Source organism: Amia ocellicauda, chromosome 16, assembly GCF_036373705.1.
Source record: "Amia ocellicauda isolate fAmiCal2 chromosome 16, fAmiCal2.hap1, whole genome shotgun sequence".
Classification (NCBI taxonomy): domain Eukaryota; kingdom Metazoa; phylum Chordata; class Actinopteri; order Amiiformes; family Amiidae; genus Amia; species Amia ocellicauda.
The window spans coordinates 9,416,884-9,443,647 of record NC_089865.1 but is presented as its reverse complement, the minus strand read 5'-3'; the positions used below and the strand labels follow the sequence as shown (position 1 = coordinate 9,443,647).

The following is a 26,764-nucleotide window of genomic DNA, read 5'->3' as shown; positions in this document are numbered from 1 at the left end:
TGTTTTGTACATTAAAACCTTCTATATTCTATAACCTTCTCATTGCAAGGTCCATATCCAAGTTTTTGAGTTTCAGAGCCAGTGAAAGGAGAGAGTATGTAAGAACACTGTAGTATAACACAAATGGTCTCATTTTAATATGAAACATATATTAATATGGGACTTCAATGTACAGCCCACATTAAAGGGCAATGCAGTTTTTAAAATGCACCATGTATTGTCCCAATGTGCGGTTACAACTGTGTAAGTTACGTTTCTGTTATGATTTCTATTAACTTTAAACAGCAACTTTCACTATGACTATATCTTCACCACTTCATGAAAGAAGGAATGATCTATGGAGCAGGATGTGTAGTATCATCAGTTCCAGAAAGTGATACAGAGAGGAAAAAATGACGAGTATGGGATTTGTATTTCATAGGACATGAACTCTAGAATAAGCACATCAAGTGGTTTTAGAGTATCTTTGAACTTCCTTCAACAACAACACTAAAAATAACGATGTACATTTTCCTAAAAAGCTGTATTAGAATGGTTGTGCTAGAGCTAGATATCGCATGGTCACTTTACATTACTGTAACACAGACAGGCAGTGGACAGGTGATTCGGACCCAAGTGTGGAAGCACTGCGGGGGGCAAAAAGAGTCGAAACTAGCAAACAGAGTCCAGAGGGTTGTTAAACAAGCAGGACGGTCGTTACACAGGCAAAAGTAGCAATGCAGCAAAATCCGTGACACAGGTAAATAATACAGGAAACAGAGGTACATAAACAATGCTTAGTAATACAGCTCAGAGAGAAAACAAGATTTCGCGATGAGTGTGGTAAACAAAGGGGTTTAAATAGACAGGGCAGAGGGAAGCAGACAACTGTGGATTGGTGAGCAGAACGAATGGGAGAAGAGGGCAGGGTGAACTATTTGCACATGGTGCTGTGGAATGTCAGAGACAGGGGTTTAGATTGCAGGGGATGACGACCTCTGGTAGCGAATTGGGGAAGTGTGGGATGAAGACATCACAGTACCCCCCCCCTTACGGTCGGCTCCCAAAGCCGCCACGCATCTTCTACGAGGAAAACCTCTGTGCAGGCTCGCCACGATGTGTACAATGAAAGTCCTCCATGAGGGCAGGGTCAAGGATATCCGGGGCCGACACCCAGGAGTGCTCCACTGGCACCCGGTGGTGACAGGACCGGAGCAAGGAACAAACAACATAGGCCGGACTATCATCCAGGTCCAAGGGCAGGGAAGGAGCTGGAGTAGTAGCAGAAGCAGGAATGACAGTGAGCTGGATCCGAACGCACAGGCTTTAGAAGAGACACGTGAATCGTGTACATAATCTGATACTGTGAAGGCAATTCCAGACAGTAGGAAATGGGGTTTATCTGACGCAGTACCTTGAACGGCCCAATGAAGTGAGGGCTCAACTTCTTTGACGGGAGCTTGAGCTTGATGTCCCTTGTTGTCAGCCAAACCTCTTGCACAGGCAAGTACAGGGGTGCCGTACACCATTGACGGCGAATGGCATGGCTGAGACGCGTGTGGGCAGTCTGTGGGTTCTTTGGTTGACGGGAACAAGGATGGCTGGTACCCGAGAACACACTGAAAGGGAGAAAGACCTGTGGAGGAACTAGTCAAAGAGTTGTGTGCGTATTCTGCCCACAGTAGCTGTAGCCGCAACCAGCAGGACTGGAGCAGGTAAGTGTGCAGGAACCGCCCAATCTCCTGGTTGAGGTGTTTGGTCTGACCATTGGACTGCAGGTGACAGCCTGAGGACAGACCAGACCCAGGAGGTGAATTGTGGGCCACGATCACAAACAATGTCTTCTGGTAACCCATAAACCCTGAAGACATGGTTGAACAAGAATTCTGCTGTGCCGAAGGTGGTGGGAAGACCCTTCAAGGGGATGAGTTTTCAGTCTTTCAAAAAGCGGTCCACCGTGACAAGGATGGTGGTTTGACCCAGAGAGTTAGGAAGATCTGTGATAAAGTTAAGGGCCATGTGGGACCAGGGTCTGCATGGCACAGGAAGGGGTTCCTGCAGGGAGATGATGGGTCAACTTGGCTTGAGCACATGTAGAACACGCATAGACAAAATGCATGACATCAGCACATACAGTTGGACTGAGGACAAAGTGCAGTGAATTCCAGGGTATCTGGAGGCTGGAGTGGAATGAAGCCACTGGAGAAGCAGAGGGTGTACAGTGGTTGGGACAAAGACCCAGGTGGCAGGGCAATTAGGTGGAGATGGATCTGTAACGAGAGCCTGCTGGATCTGATCCATAATATTTATATCGGATGGGAGCCATGATACAGGTGGGTGCCAGAATGGGTTCCGTGGAGACTGGAGTTGATAATGAGTCATACTGCCATGAGAGATCATCCACCTTGGTGTTGTTAAATCCAGGCCGGTAAGTGAGTGTGAACTGGAATCTGGTAAAGAAGAAAGCCCAGCGAGCCAGATGTGTGTTCAGTCATTTTGCAGAGCGTATATATTCCAGGTTGCGGTGGTCGGTGAGGACCAGGATGGGAAGTGTAGTGCCTTCCAACCAATGTTGCCACTCCTCGAACACCAGCTTTACGGCCAGAAGCTCTCGGTTGCTAATGTCATAATTTCGTTCAGCTGGGGAGAGTTTTTTTGAGAAGACGGCGCAAGGGTACAACTTAAGCAGTTGGCTGTGACATTGAGACAAGGACCACCCCCAACCCCGATTCTGAGGCACTGATGAACAGGGTCTTGAGCTGGGTCAAGGTGCAGGTCAATTTAGTGAAGAAACAGGCTCCTCTGACCTGTTCCAGGGCAGCAGGGACTAGGGGCAGAGGATAGCAGTACTTGGTAGTTAGATGGAGTCCTCTATAGTCAATGCATGGCCTCAGTCTACCATCCTTTTAGGAAATGAAAAAAAAAAAAAAAAAAACTACCCACTGCAGGGAACACTGAGGGGCGGATGATTCCCAGTTCCAGAGCCTCACGGATGTATTCCTCTTTGGCCTGAGTTTCAGGGAGAGACCAGGGATAGATGAAACATAGGTTTTTTTTTTTGGTATCAATTAAAATTAAGTAACTGCTACTGCTGTCCATGGAAACCCTCTGGCTGTTTCTTTGTCCTTTTCAGGACTGTCAGCATTAATTACTAGACAGAAGACATAATAAAATTGCTGTGAAAGTTTGGCATCAGATAACACATGAATGCAGATCAAGAATGTTACAGAATTCCTCTAAAATACTCAAGAGTAAATTCTAGCCATACAGTACTGTGAGAATTGCATTACAATTTATACAACTTTTTAAACATATTTCAGGAGGAAATTCATAGTGTATTTACTTTACATTATTCCTCTCTTGTGCAATACCTTGACTTTTACTTCCTGTAAGTTTTGAATCTTTGTAAACTCTAAATGACTAATGAAACGCTTCATCTCTAGTTTATGTTAAGTAGTTTACTTCTCAGTGGTATTGTTCTCAATGGAGCAGAGTTCACTGGAAAAATCTGAGTAACTCACTTCACAGGATGTGAAAATAGAAACCAAGAAAGCATAACAGACTTCTGATTGCAGTTAAATTGGGTTCAATATTCTGACCACTGAAATGTTATTTTCTACCTAAAACGTATGCGTGTGTGTTCAAAAAGTAAATAAAATTAAAAAAAAACTAATAAAATCTCGCAGTCTTAAAGTAGGTTTTGTTTTTGTTTTGTTTTTTTGGAATGCAACCACCAACGAACTGCAAAACCTCAAACCTACAGGAAACCTACACTCCAGCACAGAACACGTTCAGCACACTACAGGGCAAAAGCAGGCTAGAAGTGACAGATTCACTACTTTCATGTTGTTGTCTCCTAATTTCAATAGTTGCTCCAACCCAGAAATAGAAATCTTTGAGGTCCCTTGATTCAGTTTATTACCTTGGTAAACCTGCATCTTCAAAGAACACATAAATCCAAGTTTTCTTGGGTTCCTTGTCTTCACTATGTAGAGTTACATAATTAAAAGCATGCCAATGTTTTAACAGGCATGTATTGTGTGAGTATGAAATGTAATAAGCTGTTTTAAAATGTTACTAAACAACCGGTTTCAGCACACACACCTCCTTCAATATAAAATTAAGACATTGCTTTTCCTCCCAAAGGCAGTTGGCAATGATGGTACTGATTATTCCTACCCCAAGTGCGAACAGCCCTTTGACTTTTCTTTTCTATGGTCACCGCCAACAGTCATGTCATAATGCTATGGCAACCAGACCTGAGCACACAGACATGCATACGTCTGAAAGGGGCTATTTAACGCAAACACTGGCTTACCATTTTTAAGATTTTACACTGGAATTCTTGTGTATCAATCTTTGATGGAATAACAGCACTCGACCAGAAATGCTCACATTGAGAAGAGCATATGATCGGACAGATTTGAAGATACAATCTCTCGCTTATCTTTCAAATTAAAATCAGAAGTATTGAAACGGTTGTAATCTTAAAAACAGATGAATAAACTACTTGAATCATTCTCTGAACAATAGCTTCTACCACAAGTTTATACCGAACTTCATAATTATGCCTTTTATTATTAATGCTTTGCGTTTCTTCACAAGCATATATTATGGTTGAGTAGTACTGTAAGGCAATATTAAAAATAATGTGTCATAGAAAGCTAGAAAGCATAGAAAGTTAAAAAGATACATTGCACTATTCATTACAAATTCCCCAAACTATTATCAAATTGTTTACAATCATTTAAAAGCTCAGGTATTTGACATCAACACCTTTGCTATTCCACAGAGAAAACATCACCAGGCATCCAACAAAAACTGAACTGATTCAACACACACCTCAAACATTCAGTCTTTCTTATGAGATTGGAGTAGCTGCTGGGTGGCAAAACAATAGTGCCATTCCAGAAAATAAAAGTTCACTAAAGAATCTTAGAGGAATACAAAAACTAAATCAAACTGGGTAGGGTAACTTTTAAGGGACCCAAATTCAACTTCCATAGTATTTTAAATCCCACCTCATTGATTAGAGAAAAACAATACCGGAGCAAATGGTTTATTTTCCTCCTCTTCATCATACGATTACCTTTAAAGAAGAGGTGATGTGGGTGCAATCCTCTTATCTGCTTGGCTAATGAGGGCAATGGGCATCTCCACTCCTTCACTGCACTGAGACAACAAAACTCCTGATCTTAGCATTGGAATTGGCATGCTCCGCTCAAACCCAGAAGGCTATTCCACCTTTTAATATTGGAAATGTTAAAGTTAGGAGGTAAAACTGAGGTAAAGCAATACAAAATGTTTTCATGTCACTCCACACCATGAATTTGTAACATACATTATATAGTAACTTACTAAAATCTACTTCTCATGCAGTACAATATCACAGATTTAAAGTACTGTCTGCATTAGCAGTCACTGATGTTTTTTTTGTTGTTGTTCCTTTAAATCAGAGGAAACAATGCTTTTCCATTGACAATACACAGGCCTTCGGTTTATCTTCCAGTGTAATGCCAGTACTGAAAAGAACAGAACAGCATGGGAATGTTTCATTTTCGCTGCAAGGACAAAGATAAAGCCAATGTGCACAGCTATTGCACAATCCTTATGATACGCCTTGTTCTCTGGGCTGCTGCCAGAACTCCAATAGTGTGTTGATTACAGTATTTCAGCTTACTTACTTATTTCCCACCGAGAAAAAACATTACAGAAATGATTTAATAAAAATAAAAATAAAAATAAAAACATATAGCTCACTCACTGTAAACATTTCATTCAAAAATAAAGTTTGATCTTCCTGTAGACAGTCTCACTGCTTACAGGTACTGCTGGTTTCTTTACAGCTAAAATATATTTAAAAACAATCTAAGTTATTCAGGATCACGCAAGCTGGAAAATTATCAACCATGCAATGGTGAGCTGAGCCAAAGAAATAAATGAGGGGATACAGGCATGAGGGGATGTTAGCTTTAAATATAACAAACTTCTGATAAAGCCAGGTGTAGTTCTTTTGAGGAAACTAAGGGCCGGATTAAATCAAAACTTTGACCCACCCGCTAATAGAAAACTACAAACCTGTACATCATAGCGGTTACATTTCTGATCAGAAGAAAGTGTCATCTTGCTAAAAATGAAGCCGCAACCGAGTACAGTTCTGTAGTTTTCTATTAGCGGGTGGGTCAAAGTTTTGATTTAATCTGGCCCTAAGTAAAGACAAACAAATGTGGGTTTATTATGAGTTATTTCTTATTAAAGATAAATAAATTCATGAAAATACATTGAAAACATTATCTAGTACAGACAAACACAGTGGTAAATGTGTCGTTGTACTCCACTTTGGTGTTACTCACCAGAATGTGTCAGTGACTGCGAATAACTTTATCTCAGTATTAACCCTGCCACATAAAAATCCAAGGACTTTCATATAAAACCCAGTCATGCATGGTATTTGCAGTCATTTATAAGAGAGATCTCTTATGAGACAGGAGGGCATCCATAAGGTCATTGCTCCAGAAAGATGCTCTTAGGTAGAAATTTGAGTGCAGTGCTTGCATGACCCCTATATAAAGCAGTCAAATAAAAATAAAATATTCAATCATTATATTTTACACATTTTCAATCAATGGTGCTTAAATTCTCTCTTAAAACCGTAAGTCAGGGCATCCAATAATAAATAAATAAATAATAATACAAGTTATAATAAAAAAGTAAAAAATACCATAGTAGCTAGTTACCACTGGATAAACTACTGGTGTAATTAGAAGAGTATCTTACTGGATTTTTACTTGTCTGCTGTATGAAGAACTCCTGCTGCAGCATAAATGTTAAAAATATTCAAAACCAAATTACATCATATTCCACTTGGTGAGTAATAGGATATAAATTATAGTTACCCTGTTATTTATAACTATAAAAAGAATAGTCAATCATTTTACATTTTAATGTCAAAGATCCCTTATGGGTGTAGTCTGTAACTTAAAAGAGGAAACTAAAAAATAGCCTGTTCTTGCTTTTACAAAACTGGGAGGTGAGTTTTGAAGACGCAGTTCTTAACGAGTGAATGTTTGTGGTTTTGATATTACATTTGAATAGTAAAAACTACCATTTGAAAAGCAAACTTATCCAAGCACGATTTAGCATGTTCTTCCACTGTGGTGTAACTAGGCCTACATCTCCCACAACATAAACAAAACAACTTTAAAGACAATACTGCATAACTAGAGTTTAAATAAGCAAATCCATACAGCGCTCACTGCATCATGCTTCGGTGTAAACAAACACTCATAATTGGTTTCACATAGTTCAGTCACAGGTCAGGTTTATGCTTCACAACCACGCACTGACTACTGCAGTTAATGGCACGTCTGCCATAAGGCATCATTGACATGCACTGTAGCTTAAATAGTTGTAAATAATACTAAGTGCTCTCATTAAACACTCAAGCCCCCTAATGCTGAATGTGCCCATTGTGCAAAGATGACATGCATCAATTTGACAAGTCATAAGTTTCCTGACAAGCCAGAGTAAGTTCAGAATACAGTATTGAACAAAATTGTGATAAAAAAAAGCAATTTCTCAAGAATCAACAAGCAAAAAAATGAATACGTCATCTCCTGTATTTATATTTTGTATATTTTAGAAGAAAGGAATAGAGTTCTAATTCACTACTGGGTGTACTGATCCAATTCAGACTGAACCAAAGTTAGAGAGATTGTGTCTGGTTCTTCAACTATACAAAACGCACTATAAAACAAATACTTGGGAGTCACAGTAACTGATTAGCTTTATTTAAACAATTAGCTGTTATTGTTTCAAGCAATTTACTTGCAACATGAAAAAGCTTTAAAGAAAGAGTTCAGTCAGACATCAAATGTTAATGTTACTGCTTCCCTAGGTGTTCAGTGCTTCCATTACACCGTTTGTACGTAGCCAGTGAGTCTAAAAACAGACAGGATTAAAAAGAAAGTTAAATTCCCTTGACAGCCAGTGACGTCAAACATCTAGAGGTCTGGTCCCTTTGAAAGACAGACAAGGATACTCAGAAGCTTCTACATATGGCAACCAGTCAATGGTACCAAACAAGAACAATGTGACCTGCAAAAAGCAACTCTGCATTAAAACAGATAAGGTATAACTCAACAGGAAAAATATATACTTTGAGAAAAGCAATCATGCAAGCTTAATGTAAAAATCTGGAAATCATCAAATCAAAGATTCAGGGGATTATATATTTTCCAAATTAATCCTATTTTCCTCTCCTTCCGTCAAGCTCAAAAAAAGCTTCCGAGTCACCTGACTTCTTTATTTATCTGCAGTCTCCCTCTCATAGTCTTGTGTTAATTGCAAGAAACCATTGCCTAAGTTACAGACTGCATTCACTAGGGCATTGGGTTTGACTACAATAAAGTCTGACCCACTTTACATGACCTTATATAATAGATCCTTCAAAGCTTACAAAACTCAGAGTCTAGTGGGTTTATATTTTGGCATCACGTGTATAACAGTCACCTAACTATTTTACTTTTTATTAGAGCTTTATATCACATTTACTTGATTGTTTGTGTGCTGTAAGGCAATTACTATTTTTTTACCTGTAATCAGCCAGATATAGCCTACATGTTGTTGCTGATAAATTGTGTATGGTAAATTTCCTAATAATTTAGTTGGTAACATTATACTCAATCTATGAATACAATTGGAAAGGGCAACCATTTATTCACATTAAGAAAGTGTGAACAAAACTGTGCATCACTGGACTCAATGTATGGGGTGGAAAGTTTTGCCAATTGTAGAATGATAAAAAAAAAAATACATCAACAGGATTTTACATTAACTGTCAAGCACATTTTAATACTGAATATAAAGGAGCGCAAGTCAATTATTAGGAGAAACTGTACATCCTTTTACCCACCTCAAAAGAAGGCAAAAATCAAGTTACACACAAGCCTATGCTGTGACAAACAGTTCATTCAGGCCATCTTTTGACAGTTCCCATGAAAAATGTTTAACACATCAAACTAGACAAAATGTGTTCATTAATGATTTCTGTCTTACTAATGTGGATTTTAATCTGCTACAAGGCAAATGTATGATCCTCCCAATATCCGACAACAAATTCAGAGTCGACATTTTGGTCCAGGTGTAAGTTTAATATACTTGTGCATAGTTTGCAAACTTGTGCTATAAATAACAACCTCAAAAATAAAAGAAAAAAAGCATAATTGATAATATAACATGAATTATATTTCAATTATTTGTTCTACATGCATTACATCACTATAATTAGCCTTCATCAGTCCTACACACATTGATAAGGATAGGATACATAGTATAGCAATATTTTTTATGTTCAGGAATGATCAGTAGGCCTAAGTGGTAAACTGTGTAACTGTGCTAAATCAGTGTAAAAGAGCTGATTGATCAATGGAATACACAAATTATGTACCAATTTGGTTTTAAATGAATGTCATAGACTGTACTAAAACTACACCGCTATGAATTTAGAAACAAGAGCTAAAACAAGAACTAAAATATGCTTGCTTTTATATAAACACAATTAATTGTCATGTGCATAGAATTATAGGCAAAACAAATGAACAGCACAGCTGTGCAGGTGCCACTTTGAATAAACACAGGTGGCCCCAGCCTGGTTTTCATAGAGCAAAGAGTGAGTCAACATCTTGCATTGACACAAGGCAAAGTAATGAATATCCTCCTAAAGTGTGAGCTGACAACATTTCACACTCTGGAGAAATTAAGTGAATTAAGTTCAACCCTCACAGAATAGATATCAGGGTGTTCAGTAAATCCTGATTCTGTTTCAACTCCTAGAAGAACATCAAATCTTTCAATTAAATAAATACAAATGTTGCTGATCATGCAAAAGCAGCATAACTAATCACAGGTCACAACAGACATTTAAGTTTCTTGCCTTGCTCCATTCAGTTCACATGTATTTCATGGCATAACAAATACTAAGAAAACAGCACTTGGCTTTAAATTTGAAACTGCATTTAATGTAGCTATTTATAACTAGATCAAGTGGTTTAAAAAAAAACTAGTTGAACTGACAGAATACTTGACAAAGGTCTATTAATAAAATATTGATTTCTGAAAAACTATTCTCAACACAAACACATTGTGGATCATCCCATTGTCCAATTCAAAAGATCACTGTTAAAATGCCTAAATCTCAGCAGAGTAGGATTGACTTCACCACACCCTCTCAAGCAAAACTGAGTATGTCCAAAGCGCTGGTTTGGGGTTTCTTGTTTAAAAAAAATAAATAGTTGTTTGCTTAGAACTGTTTGGCTGGAATCTTTTTGTCGCACAATATTCTACTGCAGACACAAATAATGACAATAATGGTAAAATGACATATAAAAACAAATATTCATTCAGTCAATTGTAATTAAATATGCATATGTATGTATGCATGCATATATGCAAGTGTGTGTGTAGTTTATGGAATTGTAAAACTATTCTTTAACTTGTTGATTTATTTGTATCTCTTGACAACTAATTACACAGGCGAGAAAGTGGAGTTTGGAGAAGTCAATTATCTATGGCTTTCATTTCTAAATGAGCTCAGATACATGTGGTTGTCCAGTGTGGATAACTGGCCACTCAAACCCCAACATCTCTGATTCAATTCATGAGGATGCATTAATCACGATGCCATGCCCCAGAAGTCAAATTGAAAATATTGTTAATACACACACACACACAGCAGCAGTGTGTGTGTGTGTTTACACATACACATATATATATATATATATATATATATATATACACACACACACACACACAATATATAGCCTACATATATATACACACACATAATATATGCTTTGATTATTAAAGTATGCCATTATACATACTAGATATATACACACATGCATGTATATAAAAGCATCACTGATTATAAGAAGCCATATGTTATGTAAATCATCTTTGTCAGGTCGAATCCATTGAAGAACTGCTTTGAAGACCTGAATTGGCTGCTGCTAATCACTAGTAGAACCTGTTTTTCCGTCCAATGCTTTTTATTCATAGGATAACTGTACAATCACAGAGCCCACATTTCACACAGAGAATAGGGGGGTTTGACCTACCAGGACGATGGCAAACCTCTCCTCCAGCTCCCCCGGCTCGGGCATGGGCAGCTTCAGGGGCATGTTGTGAGCCCTGAACTCGGTGTGCTGCGAGTCCACACTGCCTGCGTTTCCCATGGTGGCTTCAGTCCGTCTGAGACTCACTCTCGCACTAGAAAATCACGGCGTGTCAGACCAGACACAATCAATGTATCCGTTAATGGGGAGAATATCCCACCTCCTCCCTTTATTTTATCCCAGTCTGGTCCCTTTCCGACAGAACAAACGAGACGAAGCCAGCAAAGCGCGTCGTATCCACAGAAGTGCGTCTCCTCTCTGGCATTCTTTAGACGCTCGAATCGAACGCTTGATTCTCTCCGTCTTCATTCATTTTTCCTGATCCTGAAACAATAGCCGCGCAATCTGATCAACCCAATACAACAAAAAATAAAACAAAACGTGTTTCCTATCCGTATCTTGCACAATTTCTGCACCACTCCCAGTTTGATCTAATGGTGATGATGTGCATGATTCAGGCTTAGCGGTCCTCTACAATGTGTAATCCTTCCGATGCTGACAACACATACAATACAGCATCCACACACGACGCAGCACACTCCACATCCACAGCCCCCACACAATGAACCCTTTCAGACTGGCCTCCCACCAGGGCGTGCCTTGGCAGTGGTGACGACACCAAGGAGAGGGTATGTTTGGTTCAGGTGCATGCTGGGATTTGGAGTTGGCCCTTGCCTGGGTGGGATGTCAGGAAAGGTGTTGAGAGAACACACATCCTTCGAAATAAAGATAAGAAAAGGAACTAACTTGGGAGGCTTGGTTTGTTTTGCTGAGGTGAAGGCTGATTTTCAACCAACACACACTGGATTGTGTGTAGATGTGTATGGTCCTAGCTTGAGATGTTGCTGTTGGCTGAAGTTGAGGGTGTTGGTTTCAGTGGAGCGGGTAATTCCTGTAACGTCGTGCAATTGTTTGCAAGGGTGGAAGAGAGAAATAGATAACATAAGATTACATTTTCCACATATTAAACAATACATTACTATACACCCAGAGCAGCAAAAGCTTTCCACTCTATATTTATCATTATCATCAGCTTGTATCAATCCACTGCTGGATGAAAGCCTCCCCAAGATGTTTCCACTTGTTTCAATTACCAGAATGTCTCTTCCAGGTCACGCCAGCAGAGCTTCTTGTTTATTTTATGTTGTCGTCTCTTATGGCTTCTTACATCCCTTGGGATCGATTCAATAGCTTCCTTTATCCATCTTTGTTGAGTTCTTCTTGGAATGTGTCCGGCCCATTGCCAGTTTTATATTTTCACTCATGTCAAAACACTTTTGTTTATTCTTAGATCCATTTATTTGTTTTCCCGTCTCTTCTTGTTATTCTAAGCATACATCTTTCCATGCTTCTTTGTGTTGTTTGCGGTTTGTGTGTCATTGTTACATTTAGTGACCCACTTTCAGAGCCATAAGTGAGCACTGGGAAGATGCATTGATCAAATACTTTTGCAGGCAAATGGGTAGATTTCTATGCAATAGCATAAAATTATATTTAAAAGATATATATATAAATAATGGTTTATGTAGTTTGATTTTACATATAATGAAAGACCACCCACTGCATTGTAATTTCTTGTACATTTTTCTCCGATGTTCGGTCATTATTTACTTAATCTTGACTAAGTACTAATCATATGCTTTGTCCCTTTCTCACAGGGTGGAGCACACAAAAAAAATCCCCTATGAAAATGACCTCAGATGCAAGTAGGCTCTGCCAAGTCCAGCAGATGCAATACTGTTTATGGGAAATAAGAGCGAAAGTCTAATTTAACAGGGCGTCATCTTAGAGGTTGTATGAATAAGTCCACAGGCAGATGTTTAAAATGACAAAATGTTATGCAGTATAACACATTCTCTATCTCATACAGATCATCTGCAAAATATGGTTTTCAGTACTTATTTATAACTGAAAACAATACCAGGAAAAGTATGATTCTTCTGATATATTACTGTATACGATGACCAATTTGAAATGTATATTTATTTTATTAAAATTAAATCACTAATTGTTTCCAGAACCCCAGAACTAAGAGTATTAATGCACCTCCAAGGCATTTGCTACCATGCCAAATGACTTCTGAAAAACAATTGAGCTTTAAATATGGGTTGGAGATAGGGTTGCCAACTTTGTCATGGAGTTTCAGGAAATAAGAGATTAATATTCACGACTACAGGGAACTACTTGGGAGAGTAATCATTTGAAGGAGTAATCGAAGTTGACTTAGATTTATCCTGTTGTTACCTTTTTATAAATGTATACATGCATTTGAAATGTAAAAATGACTTGGGCTCGTTTCTGACCACGGTATTCGTGAATCTAGGCGAAGGTTAGGTTTTGGATTGGACTAAGGACAGGAAAACCTAGGCTTTCATTAGGGTTAGCATTTCATTTGTATTGGGTTAACAAAGAAAGAATGAGTTACAGATTTGGCATTGCTTCAGATTGTGGCATTGGCTAGGGTTGGATTTCTGGCTTTTTGTTCACACTAATAATGACGACATGTGACACTACAGCAACCAAAAGTAAATGCGAACTGCAAATTCCAATGATAACTTTTATCTTAAATTAAAATTGTTAAAGCAATGCAGGGAAAGGTTTCCACAGTTGCTTCTTGTAATACATTATAATACACGCTTATATTGACCCCATAATGATAAGGTTCAACATAAACCACATCTAGTTAGTCATTTCTTTTGAACATAAAATAATAAATTTAAAAACTTAGTTACTTAGAGATATTGCTATTTCTAGACATAAAATTGTGGAAAATAAGATGCAACGGGGAGAAGTACATCATGAATAGATAGGAATGTATTTTCCATTAAACAAATCCAGTTGGCTTCAATTCATCCCTTACGCAGAGGACACAGCTGTGACACAATAGCTGGGGAACAATGTAAATGTAGGGATACGGAGGAGTGCGGGGATCAGGTGCTTGGTCACTACAGTAACGAGGGTTCAGGCTGTGGAATGGTGGATTAGACACAATTGCACTCTTATTTTTTCCCCTCTCACACTATCAGACGACACACTGTTAAAGAGATTAACAAATATGCGAACGTGTCTCATAAGTGAAATGTGTAAGAGGCTATGGTCAAGAAAACACATGAACAGAAGAATAATTGTGGTTCACCCAAAATATTTTATATTGGAATTAACATAGGATTGAAACAGAAGGAAAATGTGTTTCTGTTGGGGGCGGGGGGGTTCTCAAAAGGGATGGAATGGCAGAAATTGTTAGTACTGAAAAACACATGCAAAAAAAAAGGGTGAGCAGTCAGATATATGAAAGAATGTGAAAAGGTCTAATACAGAAAAAGTGTCTAGAACAAGTTTTCAGCAATTCACACACTGACAACATACAAATATATATAATAAATATAAACCAGACTGATGAAAGAAGATAAAGGAAACATAATGCCCAAATAATTAAAATGTTTTTGCAACTAAATAAAAACAGTAGAAGCATATTGTAGAGGATGTAGTGCAAAGTCTAAATGTTGTTCATTATATTCCCTAGGAAGTAAAATGCTAAAATATTTTTGGTACATTGGGAGAATCTTAACAGCTGTGGAACATTAAGTGGACTAAAGAAATCCAAACTAAAAAAGTCCAAAGCTGAAATTGTGAAATGCCAAACAGATGCCAAAAATAAAAAAATCAGTACAATAAAATCTTTATGTTTGGGATTTCACAGGAACATGAATTCACAGATGTTGCTAAATTTGTGCAGAAACTTCCAAAGGAAGCAGTGTTCGTAGACCAAGAAAAAATATGACATACAGAGAGCACATTGTGAACTGAGGCCTAAACTACACCAAGCCTTGAGCTATCATTGTACTGAGCATTACCTTCTTTGTCAAGATTCAGTACCACTTAAGGTCAGAAAATAAGGAAAAATGTAATTTATTGGATTTGAAGAGTAAAAAGGTATTTGCCAACACATAAAAACAGTAAAACAGGAATATTGAAACTGGTTATTCATTAGTATTCATTAGTGACTGTTGATAAATTGAAATACATATTACCTTATTTTACAATTATATTAAATAATATATATGCAAGCAATTCTAAATACTAGTTACTAATTACCTTTAAACTAAATTAAGACTTATTACCACTAAACACTGCCCAGTTTTGGATTAATTTAAAGTAGGTTGCAAGCAGGTGGGAATATAAACATATGAATGAGAAATAATGTAGATGTTGAACTAGTTTAAAACTAAAACATATGACCCAGCCATTGAAGTTAGGGGTAGGACTGTAGACAGAAGCATGCTTAATAGCATGTTATGATATGGATATTGAGAAACATGCTATTTATTGGTATGTGTTAGTGGCGGTCTATGTTTCTTTTTGGCAGTGGAATGTGTGTGCGGTGTATCACAATAATGTCCTGGCAGGCCTTGGCTTGTCATAAACATAGACCCAACACTAAGCCACCATCACAGAGTGAAAAATAATAAATAATCATACAGCCAGGCTTGTTTATCAATTCTGTAATATAAAGAACATAAGAAAGGTTACAAACAAGATGCCATTCAGCCCTTCTTGCTCATACAGTTTAGTAGCTAATTCAATAATTTCCATGCAACTTTTCTTGAGCAAACCCAGAGTCCACATCAACTACATGGATAGGTAGATTGTTCCAGACCCCCAACTGAGGTAATTCAATAAATGGTTGCATGGGATTTTCAGGAAGGAAAGGCAGTAACGAATAAGGAAAAGCCAATAAATAATTTATTCTAGATCATTTTTTAAAGTTTTTAAATTATGGGGCTCGATGATGTTCAATATACAGATGTATTCAAATTAAAATTAATCTGACAGGTTTGCTCCTTAACCTTACCTTACAGTAGATTCCATAATTTATTCTGATTCAGCACACACACACAAATACAAAAACAATTCTAAAGTATCCGAATTATCTTGACACACACATTTTCTGTTTCACTGTGCTCTCAGTTCCAGCTGCATCACAGCACAATAACAGGAGAGTACAATTCTGTTTATAAATAATGCATGGCTGAAGAGGAAATCCGTCCTTGTGACCTGAATGAACTTGGAGAGGTTTAAGGGATTTTTTTGGCAAAGGAAGTTTAAAAAGAATGTGTTTAAATATGATGGTCTTACTGTAGTAAAAGCCCAGGGTATTAGTCTACTAATGACATCTAGTGGATGAAAGGTTTTTTACAAGACAAGAAAACATTCCACTTAAAACATACCAATAATCTATTTGTTATTAGAATTTGTATTATTAAATGTTAGTTATTTCCTAGAAACACTTACCACATTAAGACTGATACCTTGTTCCATGTGTTTAAAAACAAACTGAAAATCATGAGAACAGAAACCGTTTTAAAATTAATGTAGCCCTGAAGTTAGTGTATAAATACATATATACATATATATATATATATATATATACATACATACATACATATATATATATATATATATATATATATATATATATATATATATATATATATATATATATATATATATATATATACATATATATATATATACACACACATATATATACACATACATATATATACACACACATACATTATATACACGCATATATATATATATAATGTATGTGTGTATATTTTTATATATATATTATATATACAAACACACACACACACACACACATTATGTAAAATTTAAAATGCTAAACTCTAAAATTATATATTTTTTCTACTAGTTTGCTTGCTAGTAGGTACAATTCTATTGCATTCTACACATTATGGAATTAGTGGTAGATTTTTGTTAGCCTGGGGAAATCCGTAAATAGTTAGTCTTGTGACTAACTGGCAAGGCACCATGTGATAAGATGGAACTTAGGCATGTTGAGAAATACATTTGATCAAACTTAGTTTCAATTTGAAGGCATTAAGATAAATCACTATGCGTGCTTTAGCAGTTTTAATTCTGAACGATTAAAGCAAAGATCCAAGCTTCCACAGAGAATGCAATTCCAGGTTGAACAAACAAATCCTTTGTTGGCAAATTAATCAAAACACAAAAATATGAATATGCATCATCTCATAAATTTAACAATGAAGAAGCAGAAATTAGAAATGGAAGCTCTGAAGGATAATTACATTTGAAAAAGACAGGAAACTAGATCTCCTCACCGTTCCCCTCCAGGCTAATTGACTAGTATACGAGTTCCTAGACACTTTTTTTAAGTACATCTGTTAGTTATCAAACACTTAGGATATTCATACTTTCAAAATCTTGTATACCTTTATGTATTAGGCCTACACACTACTGATTATAAATCAACATAACCTAATATGGTTGTTGTACAATAGTTGTGTTTAGCCACAAAGGAACAAGATCCTGAACTATTATTAAAATTTAGATTTTAATCAGATAATTTGAAAAAGGGTTTCAAATTATACACTGATAGTATACTAAGCATTCAATCATACATGATTTATTATTGATTCCCCATGCTTTCCCGTTGGTCTGTAATGACCAAATTGCAGTTTCAACTTCTACAGTGACTTTTTAATTGTAAATTTGAATATTACATTTGGAATTTCAGAATGGTCTCTTATGGGTTCTTCGAAAAAACTTTTATATTGATGAGGAATCATTTTCCTTTTGGTAATTTACAGTAATTAAACGGAGGACACTACTTTCCATTTCATAGTTAACCACTTCTTATACACATGGCTAAATGTTTGCTCAACAAGTCTTATTAGTTGCAGGTCATGTGATCATTATATATATTGTAGGAATACTATTCTCAGAAGACTACTTTATATACTGGAAATGAATTGTAGAAGTTATATATCTGTTCAAATTACAAAAATACACCGATCGATTGAACTGTACCTTTTCCATGATTGCAGAGTACTTCATAAATACATCTTGTAAGCTTAAATGTACCATTATATGCAAGTTAATGTTGACATTATAGTCCTATTTAAAGAGCAAATAAATTAATAAAAGTCTCAGTGCAGAGCAATGTGTTGCATGTTCCTTAAAGTTAACAAGATTTAATCTTCAATATAATCGAATACCCACTTACATACCCAATATACATTATGTTGGAGACCAAACAATAACATTTATATTGATAAGAGGCTGTGCATTCCTTTCTGCAAGCATAACTAACAAGCTCTGCGTTTTCAAAACTATTTTACATTCTGCAAATTACTTTTTTTTCTTATTTTTTAACCTTGTTTACCTGGTGACTATGACAAGCAAAGTTTAAACAAATCAAAAGATGTTTAACAGTTTGACGAGATCTGACATGGTTTACTTTGCACAAAACTGTAGCAGATACACAAAAGAACCAGTTTCAAATAATAGTTCAAAAATTAAAAATTAATTTGAAAAATATCACTTTCCTTAACATGCATTCTTAGTGATTCTTCAGGGATTTCCTTGCAATTTATTACATTTACAATATAAATCCAACCACGGCTGCTAGTCATAGTGCAAACCACATGCTTTGTGATAACATTTATTCTGGAACAGTGATCAACTACAATCGTAGTGTTCTCATTACTTGCAATCTGCACTTTGTCAAACTGATACATTTTTATTCTTAACAAAAAAAAAATGTATATGTAAAAAAAAAAAAAATAAATAAAAAAAAATGAATGTGCTACATATATAGTAATAGTGTTATTTGATTTAATGCCTATTCCTTTAACAAATATTTGCTATTTGAGATAGTGGTGACACTGATTAAAAAATAACTGCATGCTCAGATATTTCACAACTGATGCATAAAAACTACAATATGATAGGACTGCAGTGTTAAAATAGTTTAAAATTGAATCAAATTTAAAAACACAAGACACCCAGATAATACCAAATATCACAATGTTGATACTTAAGCAAATTAACAACTTTCTCCCCCATTTTGGTTTCCTTAGATTTAAATCACAAATATCTTTATACCGTGCTTCTAAAAATTCACAAACAGCTGGAATGTGGACGATCGTGCTTTTAAATTGTGCGTATCAACCTCTGATATTTGTTATTACAGTTAAACAAGAAAAAGTGCATAACCATAGCAAAGAGTGCTCCTAGAACGTCTTTACATCTATAAAAGAAGGTGAGTGCCTTATGAAGCAGCTTGAAATCTTTAACATGGTGAAGTTAAAAAGGTGCTTGTTCCTTGCTTTCCATTTATTCTTCCTCCTCCTCCTCCTCTTCCTCTTCCTCCCCCATGACCTCCACGATGAGCTCGGCTGTGCAGGTCACCTCCCCTAGGCTGTTCACGGCCTTGCATGTGTATTTGGCATCGTCATCACCACAGACTTCCGAAATAACCAAACAGCAGTTTCCATCTTCGTCGTAGTCAATCTGAAAGTGTCGCGTTTCCTTAATGGGCTGCTCATCTTTATACCACACCACTTCTGGATCGGGGTAGCCTGGAACAAAATGGGAAGTACAGTTTTTGCTCTGCTCTTTGATCGTTCTCAAAGAAACTCTACTTCATTTGATCTCCTTATCAAGTTCAGGTCTGTATTGCTTACTGTTAAGTTTTAGCAGGATGACGATTTTTAAATCGTAAATGCGATATCTTATGGAATTAGCAGATCATCATGAAACAACTTTCCCCATAGAGAGGAAAACAAATGGGATCAAATGGATTAACTTACTGGCCTAGATCAAAGTACTGCATTACATCACAACTGACCTATATAAGAGTGAACCATTTTCATGCATATTGCAGTTATCCAGCTGTGTTAGTCAGCATCTCTATATGGATAATGTGTCAATGTTTTTTAATAATGCTACTGCATTGATACACTGAATGTATCAATTTCCCTGGTGATAGAATTCAGATTCCTTAAGTTATCTAATAGTTGGCTTCTCTGGCCATGTGGGTCTGAGTGAATCATATGTAGAACTGCTTTAAGTTAAACAGAAAACTAGAAACTAGTTCTAAACTAGAAAATAGAAAGTAAAACTGACGAAAAGCAAGGGAAGTAATCTCCTCTCTGGGTCACTCGGGTACATGTGAACAATGTTTTAGGAAGCATCCTTTCTGGATTTTGAATGGACTACAAAGTGCCTATTATCAGCTTACCTTTTTAAAAAGATAATCCTCTACATCTCTATCCTTTAAAAATAAACCTCTCCATACAGTCCTCATTTAGCATCAATGCTTCCCACACAAACAACTGCACACAAACATCCATTTGTGTTTCTATATATAAACCTTTACCCTCAATTTTGCAGTCAAATCGAGCAGCACTGCCTTCCACCACTTCCACATCCTTGATGACCGTGGTGAAGAAGGGCTTGACGTGGGGCCGCTCTTCTACTACAGCATCCAGGAAATCCTTGGCAACATCGTCTGTACAAATCAACAAGGATTAAAGTGAGGAAAAGAGATGCAGGTTTACCATAAATTATAAAGTGTCCTTGTAAGGATAAAGAAACTCTGATGGACTAATTAAATGCTGCAAATCTCAATTCTTAAAACCATCACATAAGGGACTATGATATCAATCAAAAGATGTTGCAAAGATGTTGCAAAAACTATTAATGCAGGCAAACATGGAAAAATAAGTGGATTTCACATGCAACCACATTTAGTTTTTTTGTGCAAAGATAAGTTACTATGGCACCTTCTGTTCCCAACTCCGAGATTGGCGAACTGGTGGGAGAGTTGCCTTTTTTTGCACTAAGTCCTGATATCATTGCCATTGATGACAGTCTTCCAATGGCTCTCACTGCATGACCAGTTTTCTACAAGAAAATAGAATAAAATACATTTATATGGTTAAAAATGATCACAAGTTTGACAAATGGCATGTACATGTATATCAGTTACTTTACAACCAAAGGTAAATTGCTGTGCTCCTTTTTCATTATCATTGGGATACCTCGTGCCTTTTTCAGGAAGCAATATACTAGCAAAAGTCTGTCCAAGACCAGAATGTAGCTCAAGTCACTCACTAGAAAAATAATAGGGTTGTGCACGTTCAGATTATATTACCTGCCATTTCCTTCTCAGGATATACTTTTTCATCCTCTCCTTTGACAGGGTTTTGGCCTCCATGTTCTTGATGTCTTGCTTCAGCCATGGATGTTCAAGGCACTGAGCGCATGTCAAGCGGCGCCTGAGAAGTAAAATAAACAGATTTATTTAATTCAGCAGAGATTACATGTACATTAAAAGATCATGATAACTTCATGAAATTTAAAATAGTTAGCTTTAGTACCATTTAGATATGATACCGTGAAATTGTGTTTGCTTTCATTTAACAAGTATTGTCCTGTACATTTTGTTTAGAGTGCATTAGAAAGTATATGTAATAATTTACATTGCATTTTTTATATATTTTGAATGGGATTTAACCAATCTTACTTCATGTCTTTCTTTAAAAGGCTGCTAATGAAATCTTTGGCATCATCTGAGATCTCATCAAAAGCTTCATCATCAAAGTCCCATGTAGCTGAGGTAACATTGGACAAGGTCTCATTGTCATTATCGCCCATGAATGGGGAAAGTCCACTGACCCTGGAAAGAATAAAAAAAAGTCAGGAAAGAGCTATACATTTGAAAGAAAAACAATATCTTAAATAAGTCCATAAGCAGCATTTTACTGACCATGTCTGAATATTAACAATATGAAAATAATATTAAATGTAAAATGTCTTTCTTGTGCATTCTTAGACTATTGATTTGGTAGATTTAGTTTTTTCTAAAAACCCAGTCAATTCAAATGTAGAGGGTTATTATTTAACAAAGCAAAACAACCAAAATGTCTGCCCTCAAAATGTATTTCATGATCTATATTTTGTGTGATAACGTTTTGATTTTGTTTCTTACTTTAAATGTACAAATCAGATCTTGTTCATTTTATACAAATCCTACTTGGACACTATATTCTGCAGTTGATTACATTCCGAATTTAGAAATGTTATATAACATAAATAGAGCATGAAAATAAATGCTTTCTGAATCCATTTCCATAGCAGTTGTTCAAGTCTGTCAGTATAGTATACAATTTAAACCGTTACAGAAGCCTCCTCAAATGGTTGGTTGACAAAGAGGGTTTCATGTAACTCCCTCTGGGATCCTAATCTTTCCGTAGTTGTTTCGAACCTATAAATAAACCCCTGAACAGTGAAAGGGTGATTATTTTAGTTCTGAATGTATTGCATGCGAGTATTAAAACTGATTTGCGATAAAAGACAAAATGAAGACAACTGGACACATAAGTGAAGAACGACAAAAAGGCTAGACCACCTTACTTAAAATGTGAGTTCGACCATTCAAGATGGTACAAGACAATTCAGCAACACTGTGCCACGGCAGGAGGAGAACAAAGCAACAGGAAAACCTTTGGACTTGGACTGTGGACTTTGGCTTGGCTGCTGTTTTGTCCTGTTTGAGTTTAATTAGTCATAAGTTAAGACCTGTTCTATGTGTTTAGGTAGGATCAACAAAGAGCTATTTTTCCCAGGGTCAATTAAAAACTTGTTTTAGCTTATTTATTTTGAAAGTCTGTTTCTTCCAGATGGTTTTGTTGGATGAACTGTTACTTCTCTTTAGAGCTTTTAACTTTTTATGTATACACAAATCAACATATTAGTTTTGAAACATACCTTCTGTTACCTCATAACAGAGTCAAGGTTTGCGCTGGGCTACAGGAAGAGAGCGGATGCAAGTTTTTTTTGTTTAATGCATCTCCTGTCGGTAAGACTAAGAGCACTTCAGGATTAGGGTGTTTTTCACTTACAAGATGTAACAAATGACTCCTATGCTCCACATATCAGTTGCATGCCCAATCGCCTCATAGTTTATAACTTCTGGGGCCACAAATTCAGGCGTTCCAAACAGAACCTTGAGTGAAGATGAGCTTTCTGGGTAGGAAAAACAAGTTCAATAAAATTATGCAACAAAAATCTCAAATTATGCCTTTTGAGTCAGACAGAAAGCAAAACTAAATCTGTATCAGCAGTTTGCCTTACCACACTAGTTTACAACTGCAGTAGCTGATTTACTATCTAATGAGAAGTATTACCTAATCGCCTAGCAAGTCCAAAGTCAATCAGTTTGATTTTGTTTCCGGTCTTATTAAGACACATGATGTTCTCTGGTTTCAGGTCCAAATGCACAATCCCTTGCCGATGGATGAACTGAACGCCATCAACTATTTGCAGCATGTATCTGATGACCTCCCTTTCCGTTAACTCAAAGTCTTCATCAATAATCCTTTCAAAGAGTTCACCCCCAGAAATCCTGTAAAGGAGATAGACAAAAATATGAATTAGCCATTCCTACTTAATGCTGGCACAATAAGTCAAAGAGGTTGTTAATTGTGTACATATTCAGAAACACATAATATGAAATAGGCTAAATTATATTTGAAGTGCTTATAGTGTATCCTCCAACCTATAAAAGGAAGGAAACCTATATGTAATACTACAAGCCCCCTCAGAAATATTATATGTGTTAGGGATTTCAGGGATGTGAAAGTTTAAGTATTTGTTGGATTAGACTTTGACAGAGCACAGAGAAGGATAAGGGAAAACAGTTATTTTTTTAAAATCAGTTGAATATTTGGCCAATATCATTTTTCCACTTCTCACTTCCAAAACTCAGAAATGCTTTTATTTATTTATTAGTTAGGGAGCACCATAAAACTTATTAAAAAAAAAACAGATAAAAGCCTCACAGACAAGATACTGCTTAAAAATGCTTTCCCTTCAGCTTCTGATGGCATTATTGTTTCAGCAACAATGCCAACAAAACTGTATAAAGATTCAAATCTACTCTTTTTCCATATGGTATGCCAGAGAGGAAACTGTTGAAGGAAATTATTTTTTCTATTTTTATCTGTACTCCGTCTTCTATATATGGTGCAGTCGAGTACATGCTGTTCAGTTCAAATCAAATGGCTGTAATGGAAATCTGGGTGCACATTTTCCAGTTATAAAAAAGCAACTGATAATGTTTTATGCAGTCATGGAACCATTCAAGTCAACATTTCTTCCAGTAAATATTTTGGTTTAATTCAACCAACATTTCTCCTTAGGTTTTACCAGTAAATAAAATTTAAAATAAAATAATTATGGGTTATTTACAATTTATTTATTTATGTATTCAGAACTCTTAATGTCATATTATGGCAGGCAATTGTATTGGCCTATCAAAATGCATTATACTTATTTTTTGCTTTGACAAACGTTTCTTAAAATTCTGTAAACCATAATTCAATTAAGCCTTGTTAATAAAATAGCTTTATATCCACAGTGTGTGGATTTGAACATCTTCATGAATCTCATTCAGGTATACTTCTTGGCAGATGCCAACTGCATCCTACAGGCAAGGACACCATGAATATGTAACGTTACATACTCACATTTCCAGGACCATGACAATGTCCGATTTCCCTTCAAAGGCATCCACACACTGGACAAGTTTAGGATGGTGTAGGCAATTCATGATACTAATTTCTTGTCTCACATTTTCTTTATCTTTAGCTGAATACGCTTTAATAAATTTTCCTGCCCAGGTTTTTCCAGTTTTCTTCTCAGTAAGTTTGAACACTTGTCCAAACTTTCCCCTGAAAAACAACAAAACACTTACATTTCCGTTCCTATGTTCAAATGGTTGAAAAATAAACAAACAAGTAAATCCAGTAATGGGCTACTTACGTCCCAAGTCTTTCCTCCACGTCATAAAATTCCTGGACTTTGTGATCCTTTTTAATAGCAACATCTCTATACTCGGGCTCCGAGTCTTTGTCAGCGTCTAGGTTAAATACAATAAACAATAAATAAATCTATAGTCTGTACTTTTTGTTAATTTAAACTACCAATATATAGCGCTTACCATCATCGGATGCTTCTGCTTCTTCTTTAATTTCTAAAAGAAAAAATGAGATCAAACAAAAAAGTGTGTAATTATGTCTATATATGCACAGGTGCATGCATATTGCTAATGAAGCCCCTGACCTTTCCACAAACACCATGATGAAAATATGCCCACGTGGGAATTGGTGGCTTGGGGTGGACTTTCAGGCAGTTCATTTGGTGAGAAACTGACATTTTATTTAAGTATTTCACACTGATAGTCACAAGGAGAGTCAATACCAACTGCAGACCATAGCAAACAAGTTGTCTCTTTACCTGCCACATATCAGAGCAGCTGTTTGCTTTGATTACAAAATTAGCATGTGTGTGTTTTTTTTTTTTAATTATTAAGTACCCAAATATAAATAGTGACTTGAACATATTTGTAAACAAATAAATACAATAAATAAACCAATACATATTGTTTTGTTGAAGTTACAAATAAGCTAAAGGTGCTGTATTGTGTGCGTGTGCTCCTGACGTCACTCCAACGAGACGGATACGGTTCACACGGATAGATTCTCACGCAGCGCAGCATGACCTGAGCTTTATTATGCTAGGGTGGTGGCAATATCACTCCAGCAAGCAGGACACTGTTCTGAGCCCAGCAGACGTGGCCCATGATGATAAACAAAAGTCTGCAGAAGTATTGAACTTTAAAAAAAGATCAAACCAAAATAGAAAGACATTTAATAATATTGTATTACTGCCACATTTTATTTTTCCGGTGGGTCATGGAGTCATCATGGAGCTGCATACCCTGACCACACGCCACTGATGGAAATAAAGTTGTGTTGAGTAAAGCCACCCAACGAGCGATATAAATAAAAATATTAAGTGCCATGTGTAACAGTAGTAGCAACAAACATCCCAGCCAAGTTTGTCTGGCCAAGCAGCTCTTATAACAGAACTTATTAGCACAAATGGCCAGGTGTTAGCAACCCTAAACAACAGATGATTCTTACAGACTTTCTAATTGGGCAAAAGGCTTTAAAATTGAACTAAGAAATGAATTGTTAATTGTCCATTGGTTTTGGACGTGACATGCATTCACCTATTTCCTCACTACAAGATTTCCCTTCATCGCTAAAAGCTTACATAGAGTCCTACAGTTATTCAGGTACTTATTTTCTCTCAAAATGTTCAAATGCAGAATCAAATATATTTTGATGTATGAAAAACACAATGTAGTTGCAAATATCCTGTTCTTTAAATTCACGGACTGGTGATTGAAAATACAATACAGCCCCTTCACCACTAGGCGGAGCTCACCTTCTGGTTTTTCACCAACTCTCACCAACTCAGACTCCTGGCTTGGCTCGCTGACTCCATAAATGTTAGCTGCTCTTAGCCGGAACTTGTACTCCCTGTCGGGCAGGAGATCTTGGATATTGTAAGATGTGCTCCGGCACGTCGTGAGGTCCTTCCACTGCTTGTCCACAGAATTCCAGATCTCCAGAGTGTACGACTGCACCGCGCTTCCACCATCATAAGTAGGGCCGTACCAAGACAGCGTGAGAGTGGAGCTGCGGATGTCCGACGCACACGGCACCCCAGCTGGAGGCTCCGGCTTATCTGAAATGAAAAGTGAATAAGAAAGTGAACAGGCTTTCCACACGATATTAGGCTCTAGAGCAGGAAGGTGAATTCTGAAAGGAAATGGTTTCTACAATACATGTGCATGAATGTAGTTAAGCAGAACTTCTAATGTAATGTTTTCTGAAATGTCTAGCACTTCTGAAAAGGTTAAT

The 26,764-nt window shown here is 36.6% G+C and overlaps 2 protein-coding genes across 12 annotated transcripts in view; both read right to left on the bottom strand.

Moving 5' to 3' along the window:
• Nucleotides 1–11,734, bottom strand: part of fmnl2a (formin-like 2a) — a 67,510-nt gene extending 55,776 nt beyond the window's left edge. For all 7 annotated transcript variants that reach the window (XM_066687798.1, XM_066687802.1, XM_066687796.1 and 4 more), the window contains exon 1: nt 11,097–11,734. In XM_066687798.1, the coding sequence (XP_066543895.1) occupies nt 11,097–11,213 (117 nt within the window). In that variant the 5' untranslated portion in view covers nt 11,214–11,734. The remainder of the gene's footprint in view (nt 1–11,096) is intronic.
• Nucleotides 11,735–17,078: 5,344 nt separating this feature from the next.
• Nucleotides 17,079–26,764, bottom strand: part of LOC136711853 (myosin light chain kinase, smooth muscle) — a 62,984-nt gene continuing 53,298 nt past the window's right edge. For all 5 annotated transcript variants that reach the window (XM_066688409.1, XM_066688412.1, XM_066688411.1 and 2 more), the window contains exons 22-32: nt 26,286–26,588; nt 24,994–25,026; nt 24,816–24,912; nt 24,521–24,724; nt 23,180–23,397; nt 22,895–23,018; nt 21,517–21,669; nt 21,145–21,268; nt 20,774–20,894; nt 20,368–20,499; nt 17,079–19,567 (exon numbers count right to left, since the gene is read on the bottom strand). In XM_066688409.1, the coding sequence (XP_066544506.1) occupies nt 19,323–19,567; nt 20,368–20,499; nt 20,774–20,894; nt 21,145–21,268; nt 21,517–21,669; nt 22,895–23,018; nt 23,180–23,397; nt 24,521–24,724; nt 24,816–24,912; nt 24,994–25,026; nt 26,286–26,588 (1,754 nt within the window). In that variant the 3' untranslated portion in view covers nt 17,079–19,322. The remainder of the gene's footprint in view (nt 19,568–20,367; nt 20,500–20,773; nt 20,895–21,144; nt 21,269–21,516; nt 21,670–22,894; nt 23,019–23,179; nt 23,398–24,520; nt 24,725–24,815; nt 24,913–24,993; nt 25,027–26,285; nt 26,589–26,764) is intronic.